Consider the following 20,487-nt stretch of genomic DNA (forward strand, 5'->3'; position numbering starts at 1 on the left):
TCTATTTCTAGTCTGGACACCTTCTGTACATTGGAACAGAAGAGGGACACTATCTTGCCTTTTGCCTCAGGCAGCAAAATGTATTGGGTCATGAAATACTTCCTGCCACCCTGCTTGCCCTATCACCATTCCCCTGTCAGGGGCCCAGGTAAGCCCTGCCCCACATCACAAAATGCAGTGTACACACACCATTTGAATGGCAATGCCCATCAACTTTGTGGAGGCCTGGCCCCCTCAAATATTTTATGGGGTGCGGGCAAAGGGCCCTTGATCCCTAGGAGTTGGCTCCTATATCCCCCAATGCAAGTCTGTACCCAGACTAAACCATGCTGAATCATAACCAGGATTTATGCTCGTAACCAGAGTTTGAAACCAGGATTTTAAGATAGTTATGTATACCCTGGTCATAATGAATCAATCACATAATGAATAGATCACAATGAATAGATCACTAACAATTAAAATCACAATAGGAGGGCAAAATTCACAAAGGGAATATATGAGTCTATGGCATGTTTGTGACCTCCTAACTGAGGGATGGAGTCACTGTTGTTTATGAGTGTCATATTTTGACAGTGATTGACTAAGATTATCCTTAGAGTTGCATACTTAACAAGATCTGAGATTTTGGTAACAAAACGCTTTTAAAAAAATTTTATATAAATATATTTTGCTAGACCCTTTTCATGAAACTCAGTAAAAGGTATCTGATAAAAGAAAGTACATTGTGTTATGAATTTCTATATTAAGTGCCTGTGTATTATTTTTAGTCATATAGCATATCACTTTCAGTTTCCCGTAAAGAAAAGCAGAGATGTTTTGAATGCTTTATGTAATCTGATAACCAATTTGTAAATAAATCCTTTTTGCAACTACTGACTTCACATTTTCTTTATGATGCAACCTTCTGTCTGTTTACAACTTCAGGTTAGCAGGCAGCCTAAAGTTTAAAACAGGGATTATTGAATAATTCAGTCATAGTAAATTTCAATGCAGGTTGACCTGATCTGCATGCATCTTCTAAGCTAGACTATTGTTATTATTATTAATACTACATATTTATTTATTCAGACCTCATCTTTTTCCCTGATGGAACTCAAGGTGGATTACAGATAAAAAAAAAAATCATTAAAATACAATTAAACATTAATAGAATTAAAACTATGTACATATAGAAACTTGGTTGAAAACATACCAATAATTACAATAAAAGCAGCACAAAGAAAAAAGCATGGATCAGAAAATATTTATTCACCCTTCCCAAATGTTTCAAAGATCAAGACCACATATCAAAATATGTTTTTAAAGGCATCTTTTAAAAGAAAGTATGTTTAGAAGAGTATATCTGGAAAGAAAGGATGCATATAAATGTTATACGCATGAGTTTTCACGCAGATTTTAAAACAAAATTGCAGATTAATTGTGGAAATGGCATGGAAAGGACTTGTGGGTAAAAGAATGCAAAAATTACCCAGACTGAAAATAAGACTAATTTTTCTTATTTATCTTTTCAGCTGCTAGTGGTCCTTATACCATTTCTATCCACAAGCAGTTCAGAGTGGCATACCTAGGGATTTTCCACATTTTATCTGCGCAAAATCTTGTGAGGTAGGGAGGGAGAGACTTGGCTAAGATCAGTCAGCGAACTATGCGGCTGAGCAGGATTTTGAACACAGGTCTCTGTGGCAGACTCCAACACTTTAACCACTACACCACAACTATGCCTGGACAACAGTGTGTAACAACATAAAAATGTGACCTTTTCTTGATCTGTAGATAGAATATACGTTTAAGTACAATCACACACACTTCCTTAACATTACAGACCACCTACCTTGACACCAATAATGGCCTTGCGGTGATAAAAACAGCAGAGAGATGCTATGAGCGTTTGAAGAACATTGGAATCTTTCGGCATTTTCAGATCTTTTGTCCCGTAGACCAACAACCTCCCTTGGCACACGAGGAATGGTCCCTCCCAGCTACTTCCAAGAGCTCCCACTGAGTTTAGCTCCTGCTTTGCTGGGTCTTCTACACTCCCCCCCCCCTGCCCTCCCCAACCTCATATTTTAATCCCAGGCCGTTTCCTCAGTGAAAGCTGATCCTGTCATCTAAGAAGGTCATCTCCCGCTTGCTTCCAGCAATGGATCAGAATCATCATGGGACTTCATTCAGCTTGCCAATGAAATCCTAACCGTCGAAGAGAGGGAGAGGAGGGAGCGAATCTCTGTTTGGGAATCCCCCAGATTACAAACCACAAATCCCCAATCCAGCAAAAAAAAAATCATCACCTTGTTCTTCAGCACGTAATATATTGAGTCATTGGGCCCAGAAAGGTTTCCAAGTCCAGTTATACCTCTGCAGCCACACACACACACACACAAAAGCAATGCCCATGCTTGCATCAGTAACATTGCTACGTACACGACTGATAAGCAGGGTTCAGGGGTGGGGGGAGAACAGTTGGTTGCCTAGGGGGTTGCATGTCTCTGTTACTCATCATCTACAATGTTACATCCTAGCGCACAGGTAACCAAGGGAAAAAAGTCGAGACTGTTTGTCTTGAAATAGGAAGCTGCTGACAACCTGTCATGCAGCGACAACAGAGCGCAGCCAGTAGCATCATCACAGCCGCTGCTAGCGTCATAGAAGCAAACGCAGCCTTCCTCTATTTAATTAGAAGATAAGTCGGTCAATTGCCAGAGCTGGTGAACACAATTATGCAGCCTTCTGGAAAGCAGCACTTACTACAGCTCTCTGGGCAGCCTTTGGGTAGGAGGCAACTGAAAAACCATGGGATTGTTGCCACTGATTTCAATTGAAACAGGAGATTTCAGCTTCTGGGGCAGGTGGGGGCAAGTTCCTTTGAAAAGACAAGTTAAGCCAAATTTTGTCGCTGGCAGACCAGAAATAAAGGTCAGTCTATACCCTATGGTTCTGGACATAAAAAGCTCAACACAAATAAGGATTATGCAAGGCACTATGCACTTTTAAAACATATCCCTTTCAATGCTTTCCTTTAATTATAGGTTGCATTGCAGAATCCAGACCACAATGCGCCGTGAGCAGAAAGTGGAAGGCCTGTAGAAAGGAACTTGCAGAGTAAAGGGTCCCAAATGTGTCAAGTTAGTGATCCAAGCCATATACTTCAGAGAACAAACAGCATACCGGTACATATAAAAACAAGCACACGGTGGATTCTCAGCTGGAAGAAAAGCCACTCCAAATCTGCAATACAATGGTCAGAACTCTAAGCAAAACTCACCTACCAAGTCATGTCAAATGACATTTTGGTGCAATTTCACACCATCTAAAATCCTGTCCCAATGCTGAGGCAATTAATATAGAACTACAGTGGAACATCAGGTTAAGTACTTAATTCGTTCCGGAGGTCCGTACTTAACCTGAAACTGTTCTTAACCTGAAGCACCACTTTAACTAATGGGGCCTCCTGCTGCCGCCGCGCCGCCAGAGTACGATTTCTGTTCTCATCCTGAAGCAAAGTTCTTAACCTGAAGCACTATTTCTGAGTTAGCGGAGTCTGTAACCTAAAGCATCTGTAACCTGAAGCGTCTGTAACCTGAGGTACCACTGTACACTCTAACCCACTCTACTGTACACTCTAACCCAGAAATAGTACCTCGGGTTAAGAACTTTGCTTCAGGATGAGAACAGAAATCACGCAGCAGCAGCACGGCAGCAGCGGGAAGCCCCATTAGCTAAAGTGGTACTTCAGGTTAAGAACAGTTTCAGGTTAAGAACGGACCTCCAGAACAAATTAAGTTCTTAACCCGAGGTACCACTGTAGTAGATAGGAAACCTCCAATATAACTAAGAAACATTAACATCGTAACCTCATACATTTCTATTCAGAAGCAAATCCCGCCCTCAGGTTAAGTGGCTACAAGACTGCAGCCTAAAAGGTAACGGAGCTATCTATGCATTGAAAAAAACAACATGTGGTTCAGTCCTTTCTGGACTCTTACCATCTCAGAGTGGAGCAAGGATTTGCATGTTTGAATACACTCCCATGTCAAAAACCTTTGCCTGTAGAAAGTTTGCATGCTGTAAATAAAAGAGTTCTTGCATAGCATCCTGTATCAATTCCAGTTTTCTGTACATGTGACAGGGTTGTTTTTAAATGTGGTGGGAACATTCCAACTTGTGATTTCTAACCAAACATCTGAAACAGAGTACAGGCCAGAAAATATTTTTTTGAACATGAAAGTTCCACAATGCAGGCAATATGAAAGAAGTCATCTCCCCCTCCCACTTGACATTATAAAAAGTTACTGGAATTCTCCACCACAATATGTTTATTATGAGGCAAGCATTTAAATAGTTTCAAGTACATGACCAACCATATATAGTTTTGAAAACATCCAAATGTTTAATTTTAGGTGTTTAATTTTAGATGGAACCAGAAATCCCTTGCCAAACAGATGCATAACTTGTCCGTAATGTGTTCACAGAGCAGCCAGACAGGGGATGGATTATGGGAACAGCTCTCTTCCTAACAGCCTTGTTCTATAATTTTGGTAAAGAAAAATTTTTTCCCCTGTTGTTCTGACTGTATCTGATGGAAATTCTAAGTGCAGACAGGGTAGAAGAGCTATGCTGGATTAACTAATCTAGGCTTCCTCAAACTCAGCCCTCCAGATGTTTTTGCCTACAACTCCCATGATCCCTAGCTAGCAGGACCAGTGGTCAGGGATGATGGAAACTGTAGTCTCAAAACATCTGGAGAGCAGAGTTTGAGGAAGCCTGAACTAAGAAACACTGCAACGAAACTGAGACAATCTAGTTGGATAGTGATTTATTATAATCCCTAAACCTGCTGTGTCAGCAAACAGATGCTCAGGAAAGCAGATTTTGATTATAGGCCTACTGGTGATGTGATAAAAGTTTTGCTGATGCTTGCAGGGACATTTCTTTGCAAGTATAGGAAACACACATCTTTTTTTGGTATATTCATATTCCATCAATGCTCAGCTCAAGAGAGTCCTGCAATAGCTTACAAAACAATAAGTGTTTTTCAGAACTGCTAAAAATGACAATAATTCAATAGGATGGTCACTTAGGCATTGTAAAAAAAAGAAAGAAAGAGGTCACAGATTTGCATAAATGTACACCTCTTAAGTTATATGGACAGATGCAAAATTAAAAATAACTGTTTTAATTTAAACAGGAATACAATGCATCTCACCATTGTGGAAAAGACTATGACCTTATATAGAGATCTCAGAGCTCGTTTTTTGGGAAACCTTTTGAGAGCGAGAGCTGGTTGGACCCTCACTCATCCCAATTGTGATCTTTTGGCAGGCCACAATAAAGCTGTTACAAACAAGGTGGCCATTTTTTTCAATAGGAGCTCAAAAAAAATCACTATAATTTCCTAAAGACTTCTGCTGTGAACAGCAAACAGGACCACTCACAATAGTATGCTTGATGATCTTGTTAATCTCAGTTTGTACTGATATTAGTGTCATATATTATGAGTGCTATTTTCTGTCCCTGTTTCTCTGGTGTCTCTCTTAGCTGGAGTCCTAATCTGCTACTAATTTGTGATGGTATCTGTCCTATTCCTCTGTTTTGTAATTGTCATTGTGACAAACGCAAATAAAATCGATCAATTCCATTCTACTCAGTTTGCTCTCCAAATACGGGCCCATTTTTATGGTTTTTCATCTTTAAAACTGACTTGGACCAGGACAACCTTTCAAATAGGACTGTCCTCTGCAAAGCTGAACACATGACCATTCTACATCTCAACTGTTTCCACTGCCTACTTTATTGATCCAATTTCACACAAAATGGATTGGGCTTCTGCATCAGACGAAATCCACTGAGGGCATTTGGCGCACAACACTGAAAGTGTATCTCTGCATTTCCTGTCCCTTTAATGTGAATGTAGAACCAACCTAGGAGAAGTCACTTTGTATTCGATTTAAAAGTAGCTCTCCTGCTTTTTATCCCATGGGAACAATATACACAGATGGGAACAAACTGCCAGAGAGGTTCAAAGGTCAATTTTAAGGTCATGAGCAAAATAACAAAGCAGCAGTTGTCATATATTCCCTAAGCCTACTAATTGTGATGATATAGCTGGTTACTGAGATTCGTCTGGCAAGCAATTGGTGTAGGAGGTTTGTTGTCTCTTCACATAAAAATAAACTGAAAGTGTATTGCATGAAAGTACAGCATCAGATCTATCCAACAGAAAAGCTCTAGTCAGCACTCAATTATAATCTGCCAGAATATGGATGTAACCGTCAAAGGAAAGCATCTGTTCGTAGATTCAAGCTCACAGTGGGTGAACACTAGAAACTATTCTAACAACACACCTCATATTAATGTGACCATTCAGAATTAAAACAGCACTTAAAGGTAAAGGTAAAGGTACCCCTGCCCGTACGGGCCAGTCTTGACAGACTCTAGGGTTGTGCGCCCATCTCACTCAAGAGGCCGGGGGCCAGCGCTGTCCAGAGACACTTCCGGGTCACGTGGCCAGCGTGACATCGCTGCTCTGGTGAGCCAGAGCCGCACACGGAAACGCCGTTTACCTTCCCGCTAGAAGGCGGTCCCTATTTATCTACTTGCACCCGGGGGTGCTTTCGAACTGCTAGGTTGGCAGGCGCTGGGACCGAACAACGGGAGCGCACCCCGCTGCGGGGATTCGAACCGCCGACCTTTCGATCGGCAAGTCCTAGGCACTGAGGCTTTTACCCACAGCGCCACCCGCGTCCCTAAAACAGCACTTACATAGCTGCAAAAATCAAGCTAAAGGTAAAGCGACCCCTGACCATTAGGTCCAGTCGTGACCGACTCTGAGGTTGCGGCGCCATCTCGCTTTATTGGCCGAGGGAGCCGGCGTACAGCTTCCGGGTCATGTGGCCAGCATGACTAAGCCACTTCTGGCGAACCAGAGCAGTGCACGGAAACGCCGGTTACCTTGCCACCGGAGCGGTACCTATTTATCTACTTGCATTTTTGACGTGCTTTCGAACTGCTAGGTTGGCAGGAGCAGGGACCGAGCAACGGGACCTCACCCTGTCGCGGGGATTCGAACCGCCGACCTTCTGATCGGCAAGTCCTAGGCTCTGTGGTTTAACCCACAGCGCCACCCGCGTCCCTAAAAATCAAGCTACTGTTATTTTAAATACAGTGGACGCTCGGGTTGCGAACGTGATCCGTGCGGGATGCACGTTCGCAACCTGCGTCTGCGCACGCGCGGGTTGCAATTTGGCCTTCTGCGCATGCGCAACCGCCGAAACCCAGAAGTAACCCATTCCAGTACTTCCAGGTTTCGGCGGTCCGTAACCCAAAAAAACGCAACCTGAAGCGGCTGTAACCCGAGGTATGACTGTACAGTCAAAGCCAAGTGACTGGCATGTAAAGTAAGTCAGAAGATGAACACAAAGGACTTCTAAATCCCACTGGTTTCAAATTTTAAAACATGCTTCCACTGAGATCTACTTCAGCAAAATCTAAATTGCATCTTGGCAGGTTGGAAGGCAGCAATGTGCTATTCCATGCATGCATGTATGCATGCACTAACATATAGTCTTTTGCATGTGCCCTGTTTTTGTAGCATTCACATGGCATTTCTGCACATTACATAAACGATATGACTCCACTACTGAAGTCTTGCACCACTCCTCTTAAAAACTGCCGCCACTGCTTAAAGGTCAGCAGAAAACAAAGCTTTCCACAGTGAAGCTCAACACAGACAACAGTTTTTAAGTGACTTAATGGTGGTATGAGAAGCTTTTCTGCTCATGGTACACTGTACATGAATATTCTTTTGTCCCACTGCTACCAAATAGAAGGTTCCTGGTGCAAATGGATGCCGCTTCCAGCTCGCGACATGTGGGGTTGCCAATTTCCACTGGTTGCCCTTCCAACTCTCCCCACCTTGTGGAACAACACAACATACACTCTGCAACATACTGCTCAATCAGTGTCCTCTGACTTTGTAAGGACTCGCATCACAAATTGGTCAACTGATGTCTATCTGCAGCCTTTCACAGGGTCAAATCATCATTTTCTCTAGCTCAATCCTGTTTGCTCTGACTAGCAGTATCTCCCACCCTTGTTCATTGGATCATTTAAATGGAAATGCCAAGGATTTAACTAGGAACCTTGAAGATGCAAAGCATGAGTTTCATCTCTGAGCCACAGCCATTTCCAAAATAGTGACAGCCCAGAAAAATATTTTTAGTTAGAGACCACGGCTCAGCTGTAAGAAACATCCTTTGCATGCAGGAGGTCCTAAATTAAATCAATGGCATCTCTAGTTAAAAGGATCTGGTAGTACGTTGTGGGAAATACCTTCTGAAACAGGGCCAGGAGGCCGAATCTAGAACTGGCTGACCCTTCACAGGCCATTCTGACAGGTGGGCAGAGCCGCTTACCTGACATTGTATGACACCAGCGGAGTCAAAGTTCAAGCCCTGAGTGCAGCCAAAGCCTTATCTCTGCTAAGATGGAGATCAGCCTCTTCATGCTCTTTGAGAGTAAAAGGCAGCAGCACAGGTTTGTCTCTGCCCCAAATGGCCATATGGATCAAATTCAGAGACCTGGAAGGCATGGTTAGGCACATGGGCTGCAGGTTCCCCACTACTGCTGCAGAACCATTTCCATCTCCGATAAGCAACACTAGGCTAGATGAATAAATGGTACAAGGCCAATCCATATATTCTAAGCTATATATATCTTTGTGTCATAAGGTCGCAAAGGAAGTTTTCATTCCCAAGAAGCAAGAAGGCAACTGCAACTACAGCTATTGTTTTCTATTAAAGGACAAGAAACAAATGGGTGTTGCCCATGCTCTAGGAAGCAATTGTTCTTCTACGAAATAGGGTGCATATAATCTGGACAATACATGTAAAAATGTATTGACAAAGCTTATTTTATGCATGCTACTGCTAACTAAATGGCCCTGCTGCATGGAGAAACACAATGCACCTCTTTTGTGTTAAGAGTCTGAATCTAGTATCCGCATGGCAAGAAATTACACTCTGGCACCCCCCTATGGATAACAATATGTTGGGAGAGTTTGTTTTAAAAACGAAACACTGCAGTGCAGCTCCTTTATTTTCCCTCTTTTGAGCAGGAGCTGAGAAACTTGCCCAGGCTGAATCTCCAGCAAAATGGTTTTGAGTAAGGTGAAAAAATGTCTCATTCTACTTTCAGAACTTTTTAGTAACCAGGGTGCCCCAAATGTCAGCTTTCTGAATTGCCTAGAAATACCTTTGCCACTTAGGAGTGCAGTTTTTATCCCTGTTCCTTTCCTAGGTTTCTTATCCACTACTTCTTGGGCATCTGCCCTAATAGAAGGATATGCAGATCTGTGAACCTGTGTCTATTTAAAAACCAACCAACCTGTATTGAGAGAGAACTGACTAAACATAATGTGATAGTCTTGAACCAACGAACCGTACACATACTAAATTTTGGAGTTCTAACCCATATCAGATGTACAGTTTAAATAACCCTGTGAGCTAGTCAGGGCAATCAATTACTGAGGCCCAAGAGTTGCGGTTCTCAAGGGTGTGGTAGGAGAAGATAGAAAGTGAAACGGGAAGATTCAATGACAATCAAATAAATATTTAAACATTTCAGTATTCGTATTATCAGTATGGGCTGGATAACAATTATTGTTAAAGCAGTTATTTTATAATTATCCTTTTCCAGAGAATCTGTCCAAGTCCAAAGTGAAGTTTAAGCAGAGTATCTCACATTTTAACACCAGATAACTGTTTTCTCTTTTGTATCAATGGGGGGGGCATCATTCTACTTGACACACTAGAGGGCAGTGTATTACCACAAGGAACATTGCATAAGTGGATCTAGCAACAGCTAAACCACAATGATTTATGTTCAACCATTTCAATATAAGTCACCTGTCAATTACTGCCTTGGTCTGCCATTTTCAGAAGTTTAAATAAGACTGAGCAGTTAAATTGAAAATTAAAACACACACACTTGAACGTTTGTGGGTCTATACATATCCCTTTTTAGATTAATAGGGGACTGAGGGGCAGATGGGGCTCATCAACTTGGGAAGGTAGCCCCATCTAGAAGAAGGAAAATTCTGATTCTAAACCTCTGCTGCCTTGCAGCTATACTTTGTGCAAGACTTTGGGAGTAAACCCCGAGGAAAAACCTGAACCCACTGCCTTGTGGGACATCTTTGGGAGAAGAAAAGGCTAAGGAGTAAACCCTACACAAACCTGGAGTGGTGTCCCTAAGACAGTTGGATTGTGCCTTGTATGCCTCCTTCTAGCAACTCCTGCAGCCAAGCTGGGGCCAAACATTTTGCTCTGCTTTTCTTTGGACCACATCAAGACAGAGAGGGGGTCTTGTCATCTGGGCAGCCCAGGACCTTCATACACACTGTCCAGGCTTGCACCCTGGACAAGTGGGATGGACAATCATAGCAGTGCTTAAGGCTACCAGCATCACAAGGAAAGGGCAGATAGAAGCAGAAGCATTGTCGTGCCTGCCAAGTAGGGTTGCCATATTCTGAAGACCCAAAAAAAAGAGGACACATTTGTCAACTTCTACTTTTAACTATGGATCACTATGACAACTCTCATTTTATATACCTATGCTTGTTTAAAGTTGTTGCCTCCTAGTTTCCATCATCGGTTACCTTCATGCACTTTAAATATGTATAGAGAATCTAAATGGCGCAACTGTGGATGATGTGCAGATTCCAGAACAGGCATGCATCACTCTAAAGCTTGATAAAATGAAATTTGGATAGGATATCCTTAGAAGAGAAGAAGAGTTTGGATTTGATATCCCGCCTTTCACTCCCTTTAAGGAGTCTCAAAGCGGCTAACAGTCTCCTTTCCCTTCCTCCCCCACAACAAACACTCTGTGAGGTGAGTGGGGCTGAGAGACTTCAAGAAGTGTGACTGGCCCAAGGTCACCCAGCAGCTGCATATGGAGGAGCGGAGACGCGAACCCAGTTCCCCAGATTACGAGACTACCGCTCTTAACCACTACACCACACTGGCTCCTTATTACAAGAATGTGATGTTCCTATATTTGGTTTTAAAAATAAAACAGTGCTTGGTCATGTTCATATATTTATGTATTGGTTATTTCTTTATTTTCTAAGGTCACATCCATATCACACATTCAAAGCACTCTTATAACACTTTAACAGCCATGGCTTCCTCCAAAAAATCATGGGAACTGAAGTTTGTAAAGGGTGTGAGAACCTTTACAGAGGTACTTACTCTACAAGAGCAAAATATAAACTACAAATAATTTGAAACAGTTAGCAAGGTGTTCTCTACTCAATTTTCAGAGCCATTCGTGATTCACACGAAGCACCATTCTTAATAGATTTCATATGACCCTTTTTTAAAATCTAGTACTGTCAAAGAGATGAGCTTCAGAAAAAGCCAACCTTCCGTGTCCAACAGAGAAACTGTTTCAGTTTATCTTTTTTGGCACAAACATTAATCTGAGATGTGGGTGTGTGACCCACAATGGCAAGAAGATTAGTGCCGGTAACCGGTCACGAGTGCAATCATTGTCCAAAGAACCAATGAGTTGCAAAAATGTGCTTAGCTTTAATTTGGCAAAAGTAATAAAAGCAATTGCTCTCAGTTCTCTCTTGATTTACCACCCAATAAATGTCACTAGATGAGTACCAATGTTTCCTACAGGGGAGGTCGGCTCTATAAAACACCAGCCTGGGCTGCAAAGCCATGCGGATCAATGTTTCCCAAAGGAAATGCAAGGGCAGAACCAACAATGAGTGGCGGGAACTGGGTGGGTGGGTTACGAGGCTGAGGGTGGGTGGTCAATGGGCATCAGGGGCAATTCTTATTTTTATTATTCTTATACAAATTTAGAGACCGCTTCACAGCATAAAGCCATCAAAGTGATGTCCACGGTAAAAACAAGAGTGCACAAGCTCTAAGAACAATAAAATCAGTTCAGCAAACTTCGAAACAATAAAACTTTCCATACAAACTCAAAAAAACAACAATGGGTGGAATTCAACGTCAAGCTACTGTGATTATTCCATCTGCCCGAGCGTTTCAGCAAAACAGAATGTGACATACTGAACAATCCCCACACATACACATATGCTGTTTTGGGGGTTCTTGTGAACTCCCCCCTCCATGCCATTTTGGGGTTGGGGGCACAGGGCAGAGAAAGGAACCCCCCTGTTCAAGCAGAAGGTCTTGTAGAGCTTCCATGATGGGGCTCCTTAGGTGAATGCCGCCCAGCTGAACAATTTCATCAGATATTAAACTGATCTTCCATAATGAATGGGTTTGACTTCAGCAGGCACCTAAACATCACTGTCTGATTGCAGCTGGTAACTGATTCCAGAGAGCTGGAGCTGCAAACCTAAAAGCTCAGTTTCTAGTATAGGCCAAGTGCACCTATGGAGAATATGGTACTCTCAGCAGCGCCCCATATGAGGAGTGCAGTTGCTGGCCAGAGACAGAGTAGGCAAGGTGGCCTCTTAGATATAATGGTCCCAAGTTGTTTAGGGTTTCAAATGCTAGAAGCAGAAACTTGAAGTGCTCCCCGTAGCATGTTTGCAGCCAGTGTAGCTCCTCTAGCAGAGGAATGAGTAAACGTGATGTCAATGGAGCACCACAGTCAACACAACCTAGCTTGCTGCATTCTGAACCAGCTGCAGCTTCCAAGTTAAACCGCAGAGAAGTCCCACACAGAGCAACTGCATAATCCAGTCTTGAGAGCACCAATACCAAAATCACAGGGGCCAAGCTCTCTCTGTCCAGAATCAATGTGTGAAAGAATAGCTTAGAACGGAAGGTTCCATCTGAGAAAGAGGGCAAGGCTAACATGTAGTTCTTCTTCAACAAAATACAGAATTCTACCAGTGGGTATCTTGGGTATTATCACAAGGGACCATATGAACTTCATGATTGGTTCCTCTCTGCACACAGTTGAAAGTGAATTCAGAACTGTACATTATTATGTTGCAAGGGCTTAACACAACTTTTCCAATCTGTGGACAGTACATTTGCAGTCCTCATTTAAGTCTTTCCTTGGTAGTATCATCGTCCCTGTTTTGCTGCTGGGGGATATTTTGTGGGAGTGACTTTTTAAAATGTTCCTTGCATGTGCACTAGAGATCTTTAGATTTCACCTCACACTAGAAACGGGCTTTCTAGTGAGGTTCGATGCATCTTCTTATCTTAGCACCCATGTTCATATGCTACTACTACACTTGAATGAAACTGCCCACACAGCGACAGGCTAATACACTGCTCCCCTCCCCACATCCTAACAACAACAACAATAACAACTCATGCAGACAGGAAATGTTGCCACATGTGTTCAGAATTGTATACAGTAAATGAGATGACATTTGGATATATATGTTTTAGAAAACGAAACCTGTTATGATCACTTTACTGGGAGCAGATGCAAGAGAAAACCAAAGGCCTATCTAGTCCAGGATCTTCTGTTTCCCAGAGTGGTTAACCAGGTGCTTCTGGGAATCCTGCACGCAGGAAACAAGGGCAATAGCATTCCCCTGCTTGTGATTCCTCAACAACTGGCAATTCGAAGAGTTACATCCCTACAGGTGCTCTCAGCGATGCCAGTGGGAAAACTAAGAACATGCCTTCTGACTGTAATCTCTGGGGAAACTGTAATAAATTCCGCAGTTCTATCCCATCAGACAATCCTCCCCCAAGTCATCTATAAAGAACTATTCTTCAAAGCTTGCGCCCAACATCAGTATTCAACAGTAATATTTCCTTTTAAGGCAGTGATGGGATTCATTCTTCCACCTTCCTTTCTCCAGATCCATGCACAGCAGAAACAAACCTTCTTCTATGCAAAACAGATTTTCAGTGTTGACAGTGGGTGAGGAGGGAGGCCGTGCCAAAGCGCTTCTGCAAATTTTATTGCAAATGCTCCAGTACTGTTCTCTTCTGCACTCACAGCTGGCACTGCCTTAGCTGCTCTCCCCCACAGAGACAAGGCATTTAAGCTGCTCATGTGCAGTCTCAGGCAAAGGCAGACGGGTGAGGAAATCCTCTAGAAGCCAGTTTGCCTTTCCATATTATTAAAAACAAAACATAAAACAAAACCTCTAAGGTGCATCTGACTGTTGCTATTATTCTGCCTTATTAAAAAGCATTTCTCTTTCATGAACAAATACAGATTTTCTTTCACAGCTCCTTGCAAGCAGCCATCCCAAAGAAGATTGGCCAGTTTTCACTTGGGGAATAAAAGCCCAACTCTAAAAGAGCCATTTAACTGTGACCAGTTTCATCAGAGCACACAGAACAAAGGAAAAGCCCTCGTCATATGGCCACTTCTCAGTACTGAGACTCCAGCAGATCAGTACATTCGCTTGTTCCCGAGTCTGGTTTTTGTATAATTAGCAGCCTCCTTTTTTAATCCACAGAATGACCTAATGCATCAATACTTTAGAGGTTATAAAATGCATTCATTTGCATTCAGCTATTAACGCTAACACATACGACCTAAAGAACCATTAAGAATGCCTCCTCCCCAAGAATCTATGCAACAACAGGAAAAAATGAGTAGGCTAAAAATATCCCTGAGCAACATTAATTCCTTCTGCTTTCACTCTCCACTGCTGTATCCAAGGCAGAGCTCTTAATTTACATCCAAAAAGCAAGACTAATAATTTGCTTCGGAGACACAGAGAAGCGTTTGTCAAACTAGAGGAAAGCACAGATGATGAAAGGTATTGTTCAAAATGAGACTATAAATAGAGACTATAAATAGAGTTTAAATGGCCATCATAGCTCAGTACTGTTTATTGCATAGACACATACAGGCTGTAATTATTTTCTTAAAAACTGGAGAAACTTTTATCTTCACTCAAATAGGTCTGGCAAGTTCACACTTTATCCACTGAAGGCAGATGCCATGACTATTTGCTTAGTAGTAACATCGGACCAGCAAGTCGTTGCATTGTCCCGCCAAGATGTGGAAGTGAATCTTACCCATATTTCTGCTGCTGAAAAGCAACCTGGAAGTGGGCCAGTAGTGGTGGCAAGATTCTTAGGCATTTGGCAGAACAACACTAGCTTCTTCTAACACTATTTTAGGATTAAGTGGCTTAATCCTATGAAATGCTACTATGTGACCCTATATCAGGTTGGTGGTGAAAAAGTTGCTTGGTACTAGTTGTTTTGACTCTTCTGCCATTGTTCCACCACTAACAGAAAATACTGAAGTATTTCTACTAGCATATAATCTTCATGCAATCTTAAAACAAACTGCAGAATGTCCCCATGCCACACAGAATTGTAAAATCATGGAGTTGGAAGGGATGCTGAGGATCATATAGTCCAAGCCCCTGCAATGCAGGAATATGCAGCTGCCCATACAGGGATCGAACCTGCAACCTTAGAGTTGTCAACACCTGCTATAACCAACTGAGCATGCCACTGCAATCTTTGAGCTGAGTTCATCCTGATCCCTCATTTATGGAAACAGGAACCCTAGTCAGAGAAAACTGAGACACAGAATGTTATTGTTTATACCCCACTCATCTGACTGGGTTGCAATGAGCTGAGACCTAGAGAATCTGTACTACAGGGCATCTTCCTATGTTTTGAAATATAAAGAAGACTGAAACTGGCCAATGCAAGAATTGAACTGATGAGAAATTTAATTTTTATAAGTAAAAAACATTGAAAATGAGGAAGTTGGGTTCTTAAGCTTGCAGTACAAATTTGCAAATATTCCTTTGATTTGCATTCTTTATTCTCACTCTGCTAGTTATGGGGAAGGGGAAAGCTCTTTTCTAGGCCTGCCCTACAAACACTAGGAATCCTATTCAGGGAAGTTCTCCCCATCCCACTAGCTACTGCCTTCAAACTTCTGAACAGATCTAAGAGCAGGGAAACCGTGCTTTTAATTAAAAATAAATAAATTAAAAAGTAAGTTGAGATACAAGTGACAGCATTGTACCTACTCCTAATTTTTGCACACATATGGTACAGCTATAGCATCCACACCATAGCAGATGCTGCAAAGCTTGCCATGTGCCTGTCCCAAGGTTTATCACTGCAAGAGCTTTTACTCTTCCTGTCACATGCAGAGAACCATTCTCAAAGTGGGTCAAACTAGGAGGAACTATTGCATAGATATCCCATTAGTTACACTTGAGAAAGCTTCAATAGCTAACCTCCAAACTTGGGTTTGGCCTGGTGGGTCAAAGTCTGAGACCCTCTGACCTACAGCTTTAAGCAAATGAATAATTTACCCAGACGTCTGTGAAATCCATTGATTGCACATATGCGACTATAAGCCCGTGCACATCCTCTCACGCCCTTGATGTGTCATGAAGACATCATTCATCCATGCTATGGTTCCTGCCTCAGGAATCTCTACAGAACATTTTTGGGACACCAGCGGGTTGGAAGGGAACCCATCCCATCTTAATGTATTTGGAATCAGTCCAAACCACATCCTTCAACACCCCTGAACGGAATCTGCCGTGTGTAAAAGACACAAATTGCTGAAGTGAGACTTTTCTGCTACCAAGCAGGAGTTGTCTAACAGTCTGATCTGTTCATGATTACTTGCTGTGAGTGGTGCTTACTCCCAAGTAAGTACACAGAGCTACAGGTGAAGGCCTATTTTTATGACTAGCTTCTTATCGAAGTTGTTTATTTCTATAAAAAGATTACCGGAAAGGAAGAGGTAAGATAACCAACAGACAGCCCAGAATGTGATTTAACTCTGAGCTCATGGAAAACAAGCAGACTTTGTGCTTCAGTTGCAACTGCACTTCTTGTGCAACTTTAACACAAAACGAAGGGAGAATAAAAGTTAGTTACATAAAAAAAACACCTGAGCACCCTCAGGATCTGCCCGTGCTATTGTTTGACTGTCAACACTTATGGTATGATTCCATCCCATTCAGAAAGGGAGTTCAAATAACATATGGAACCTTTTTATCATTATTGGGCTGCAATCGCTTAAACACATACCCCATGCCAGATGCTTCAATTGGAGAAACATTTAATAATGTTGTTGCAGCAGCTTCCAAGTGTGATGCAGTAACTTATCAGCCTGTAAGGCCTAGGACATTTTTTAAAGGCCTTTTACATGATGGCCTCACAACATACGAAAAATGACTCCCTTCTAGAATTGCACCTTCTAGAATTTTATTTATAGAAATAAAATATATCCCACAGTGGCTTAAAACATAGAGAAGCAATTTGAAACACTATAAAATATCAAAACTATACACTAATAATGTTCAGCAGAATTAAATCAGTATTTAGATCAATTTCGATATGGGTTGAGTTCTGGCCATGGTCACTCTGATGGATGACCTTTACAGAGAGTAGGGCCAAGGAGAATGAGGGCAATCTTGCTCCTGCTTCTCGGTCTTTCTGCAGCTTTCAATATCATTGACCAGGGGTTTTCAACCTTTTTGAGTCCACGGCTCCCTTGACCAACTACATTCTTTCTGTGGGGAAACAGGCTCTGAGCCCCAGAAGCCCTTGCCTGTAGAGCCAGCAGCCCCTCACCCCTTTTTGAACACCCTCCCTTGCGGGGTGTTCCCTTAGCCTCCTCTCCTCTCTCCTTGGGAGTCCTCTGGGTGGCTACCAACCCAGTCTCTGAGCTGCCCCCACCCCAAAGAGAGGTGCCTCCTCCCTGGCTAGCACCAGAGGCTTCATTCGCCTGGAGAGCTTGTAGCCAGGGCTGCTGCAACAAACAGCTGTGCACTCCTTTGGGAGACAGAGACGCAATAGGGCATCAGAGAAGGAAAGAGGGACAGAGGCCCGTGTTGCCTAAGCACCCCTGACCGTCATTCAAGGCACCCCAGGGTGCTACGGCTCACTGGTTGAAAACCACTGTCATTGACCATGGTATCTTCCTGGACTGGCTCTGCGGGAAGAGAATTAGAGCGGTGTGTTACAGTGGCTCCAGTCCTGTCTACAGGACCAAGTCCAGGAAGCGTTAACAGGAGAGTGCTTTTTGACCCCTGGTTGAAATGCTGTGTGGTGTGGCTGTGAACTATTCAATCCCCAGTGCTATCTATCTGTGGAACTGGCACTATTACAGATGCCTCATAACACCTGTTCCACACCTGTAAGTCAATCTTTTAGTGTGGCAGCACCTACAACTTTGGAACTCCTTGTCTATTGACATCAGGCAGGTGTCTTTCCTGTATTCTTTTTGGTGCCTGCTTAAAATGTTTTGTTTTTGCTTTTTGTTCAAGCAAGCCATTCCAGACATGTAGAAGCTTACATGTGTTTTTAGCTACTGTTGTTTTTAATCATCTTTTGACTGCTTTCAAATAAACTGTTTTTATCAATAATTTTAATGTTCTATTTTAAATTTTTGTAAAGCCATCAAATGGCATATAAAGATTGTTTATATAAATATATAAACAAAATGTATTTTTAAAAAGTATAAACATAAAAACAAAATGTTCCCTTTTCCTACATAGGTCAGTATTTGACTCTACTCAAAGTGCCCTGTTGCCAATGCAGTTTGTGGCACTAGGGATCAAACTGCAGATGCAAGACCATGAATACTGGAATATAATCAAAAGAAAATGAAAAAGCCCTTAGTGATAGTGCTGATTAATTACCAAGGTCACAAAGTGACCTTATCTACTTTCTACTTGTTTGATACAAGCACTCTAATTAGCTACCCCTTTTTTCCTTAAGAATCAAATCACCATAATACTGTGGAACAATGAACCAGAGAAGAGATACACTTGCAATTATTGGCATTTACTAATAAGATAATGAATTTTAGCCTTTTTTTTTTTACAGGGACTTGGAAGTAATTAAGTAATATTTCATACCTTTACATACTCCATAGCTGGGTCCATAGCATTCTGATCTCTGCAAAGGAGAAGTACAGCAATGAGTACAAAGGTTTTGTCTGATTTAGAACAAAATCAACATTTTATTTGCTTTTTGGATCAAGTGGCATGAATAATGCAACACACTACACACACAAATTGAAAGCTTAGGAACTGTAGAGCATCTGTTTATTTATCTGCCATTGTTATAATTCACATACTATGTGCATCATGATCATGTTCATCTTATCGTATTCAAAGGCAGAATTAGAACAAGTTTACACAACCACTTTATGCGATTGTTTACAATTCATGCTCACCTTTTAAAGTGATTATATGAGAATGACATGACCAAATAGGAAAAAAATACTGAAGACTGCATCTCTCTCATTTATATCTCTTTAAAAACCAGATGCAAGAAGGTGTGAAACTGCTCAAGTAAATGAACCCATACTATCAAAGGCACACATCAGAAAAATACAGGACTGTACTGTGTTGTAATAATAAAGGGAAACCATCACAGAAGTAGTCTCTCACTTTGGGGAAGGGGCCATTTAAGTTGAATATATCTAAGAGGGCCTTTAAATGTGTCTGATGATCAAGCTCTTCCCCAAGTGAAATAGAAATCACAGCTGTGGCACACATTCAGTTTGGATTGTCAAAATGTCAACACATATTGAAAATAAACACACAAAAGTAACTGAAGCCCTTTCTATGGATTTCTTAACTCAAAAGAAGAAACTCCTGAGATAACACATGAGGTAGGCCTGGAAACGATGCAATAACGAATTCTATTTACAGGTAGGTAGCCGTGTTGGTCTGCCGTAGTCGAAACAAAATTAAAAAAAAATCCTTCCAGTAGCACCTTAGAGACCAACTAAGTTTGTTATTGGTATGAGCTTTCGTGTGCATGGACACTTCTTCAGAAATATAGAATGAATTCTATATTTGCTTTCAACTTACTGTGTTGACTATGGGTTTTATATAAAGCATGGGATGGTATTAGTTCTATTCAAACAAACAGTGAGCTATGCCAAAAGTTACAAATGAGATGTGGACTGTACCCATAGTCTTAATTCTTCAGAACCACAAGAACTAGAAATTAATTGCATACACAAGCTATCATTTTACTGCATTTTCTACCACACTTTTTATCACATATCTGCACTTGGAAGAGCAATAAAATCATTCTTAACTCTTGGCAGTGAGATACAGATGATCAAGCTACTTCAAGGATAGGTTGTCCAAAGGAAGCTTGGCTTACTACAGTCATCCTGCCAAACAGTAACAAAAGTATTATAACACACCCTTCCAACGGCAACTCAGTGTGCCGCACCACAACATCTTGTGTTGTGAAAGTTTCATTTGGATGTTCAAATTAATCTATTCTGGAGTAAATATGAAGAGGGCCAGCTGTGAATGTGTTTGTTTGTCTAAGGCGGCAATGAAAGTAAATCCCACTGAAATCTGAGGGCCTTACTTTGCGGTAAACACATTTAGGACAGATTGTTCTGTATGACAAGCATCTCCTTAGAAGACGTCTGTTAAGTTGATCTTCTGCTTGTAACTTGATATCCAATTTCAAAAAAATTTAATGGGCTGCAATTTACTTTCTCTGGAGCCAATTTGATAAGGAATTCTGTTTTCCAGTCTCTGCATTG

At 41.7% G+C, this 20,487-nt stretch overlaps 1 protein-coding gene across 3 annotated transcripts in view; it reads right to left on the reverse strand.

The window, feature by feature from the left end:
* Nucleotides 1-20,487, reverse strand: part of BCAR3 (BCAR3 adaptor protein, NSP family member) — an 84,367-nt gene that overhangs the window by 31,185 nt on the left and 32,695 nt on the right. For 2 of the 3 annotated variants that reach the window (XM_028732701.2, XM_077928448.1), the window contains exon 3: nucleotides 18,827-18,866. In XM_028732701.2, the coding sequence (XP_028588534.2) occupies nucleotides 18,827-18,866 (40 nt within the window). Of the gene's footprint in view, nucleotides 1-1,834; nucleotides 2,016-18,826; nucleotides 18,867-20,487 lie in introns of those variants that run through there. The other variant, XM_028732703.2, reaches the window with a different exon arrangement.

The sequence above is a fragment of the Podarcis muralis genome, chromosome 5, assembly GCF_964188315.1.
Source record: "Podarcis muralis chromosome 5, rPodMur119.hap1.1, whole genome shotgun sequence".
Classification (NCBI taxonomy): Eukaryota; Metazoa; Chordata; class Lepidosauria; order Squamata; family Lacertidae; genus Podarcis; species Podarcis muralis.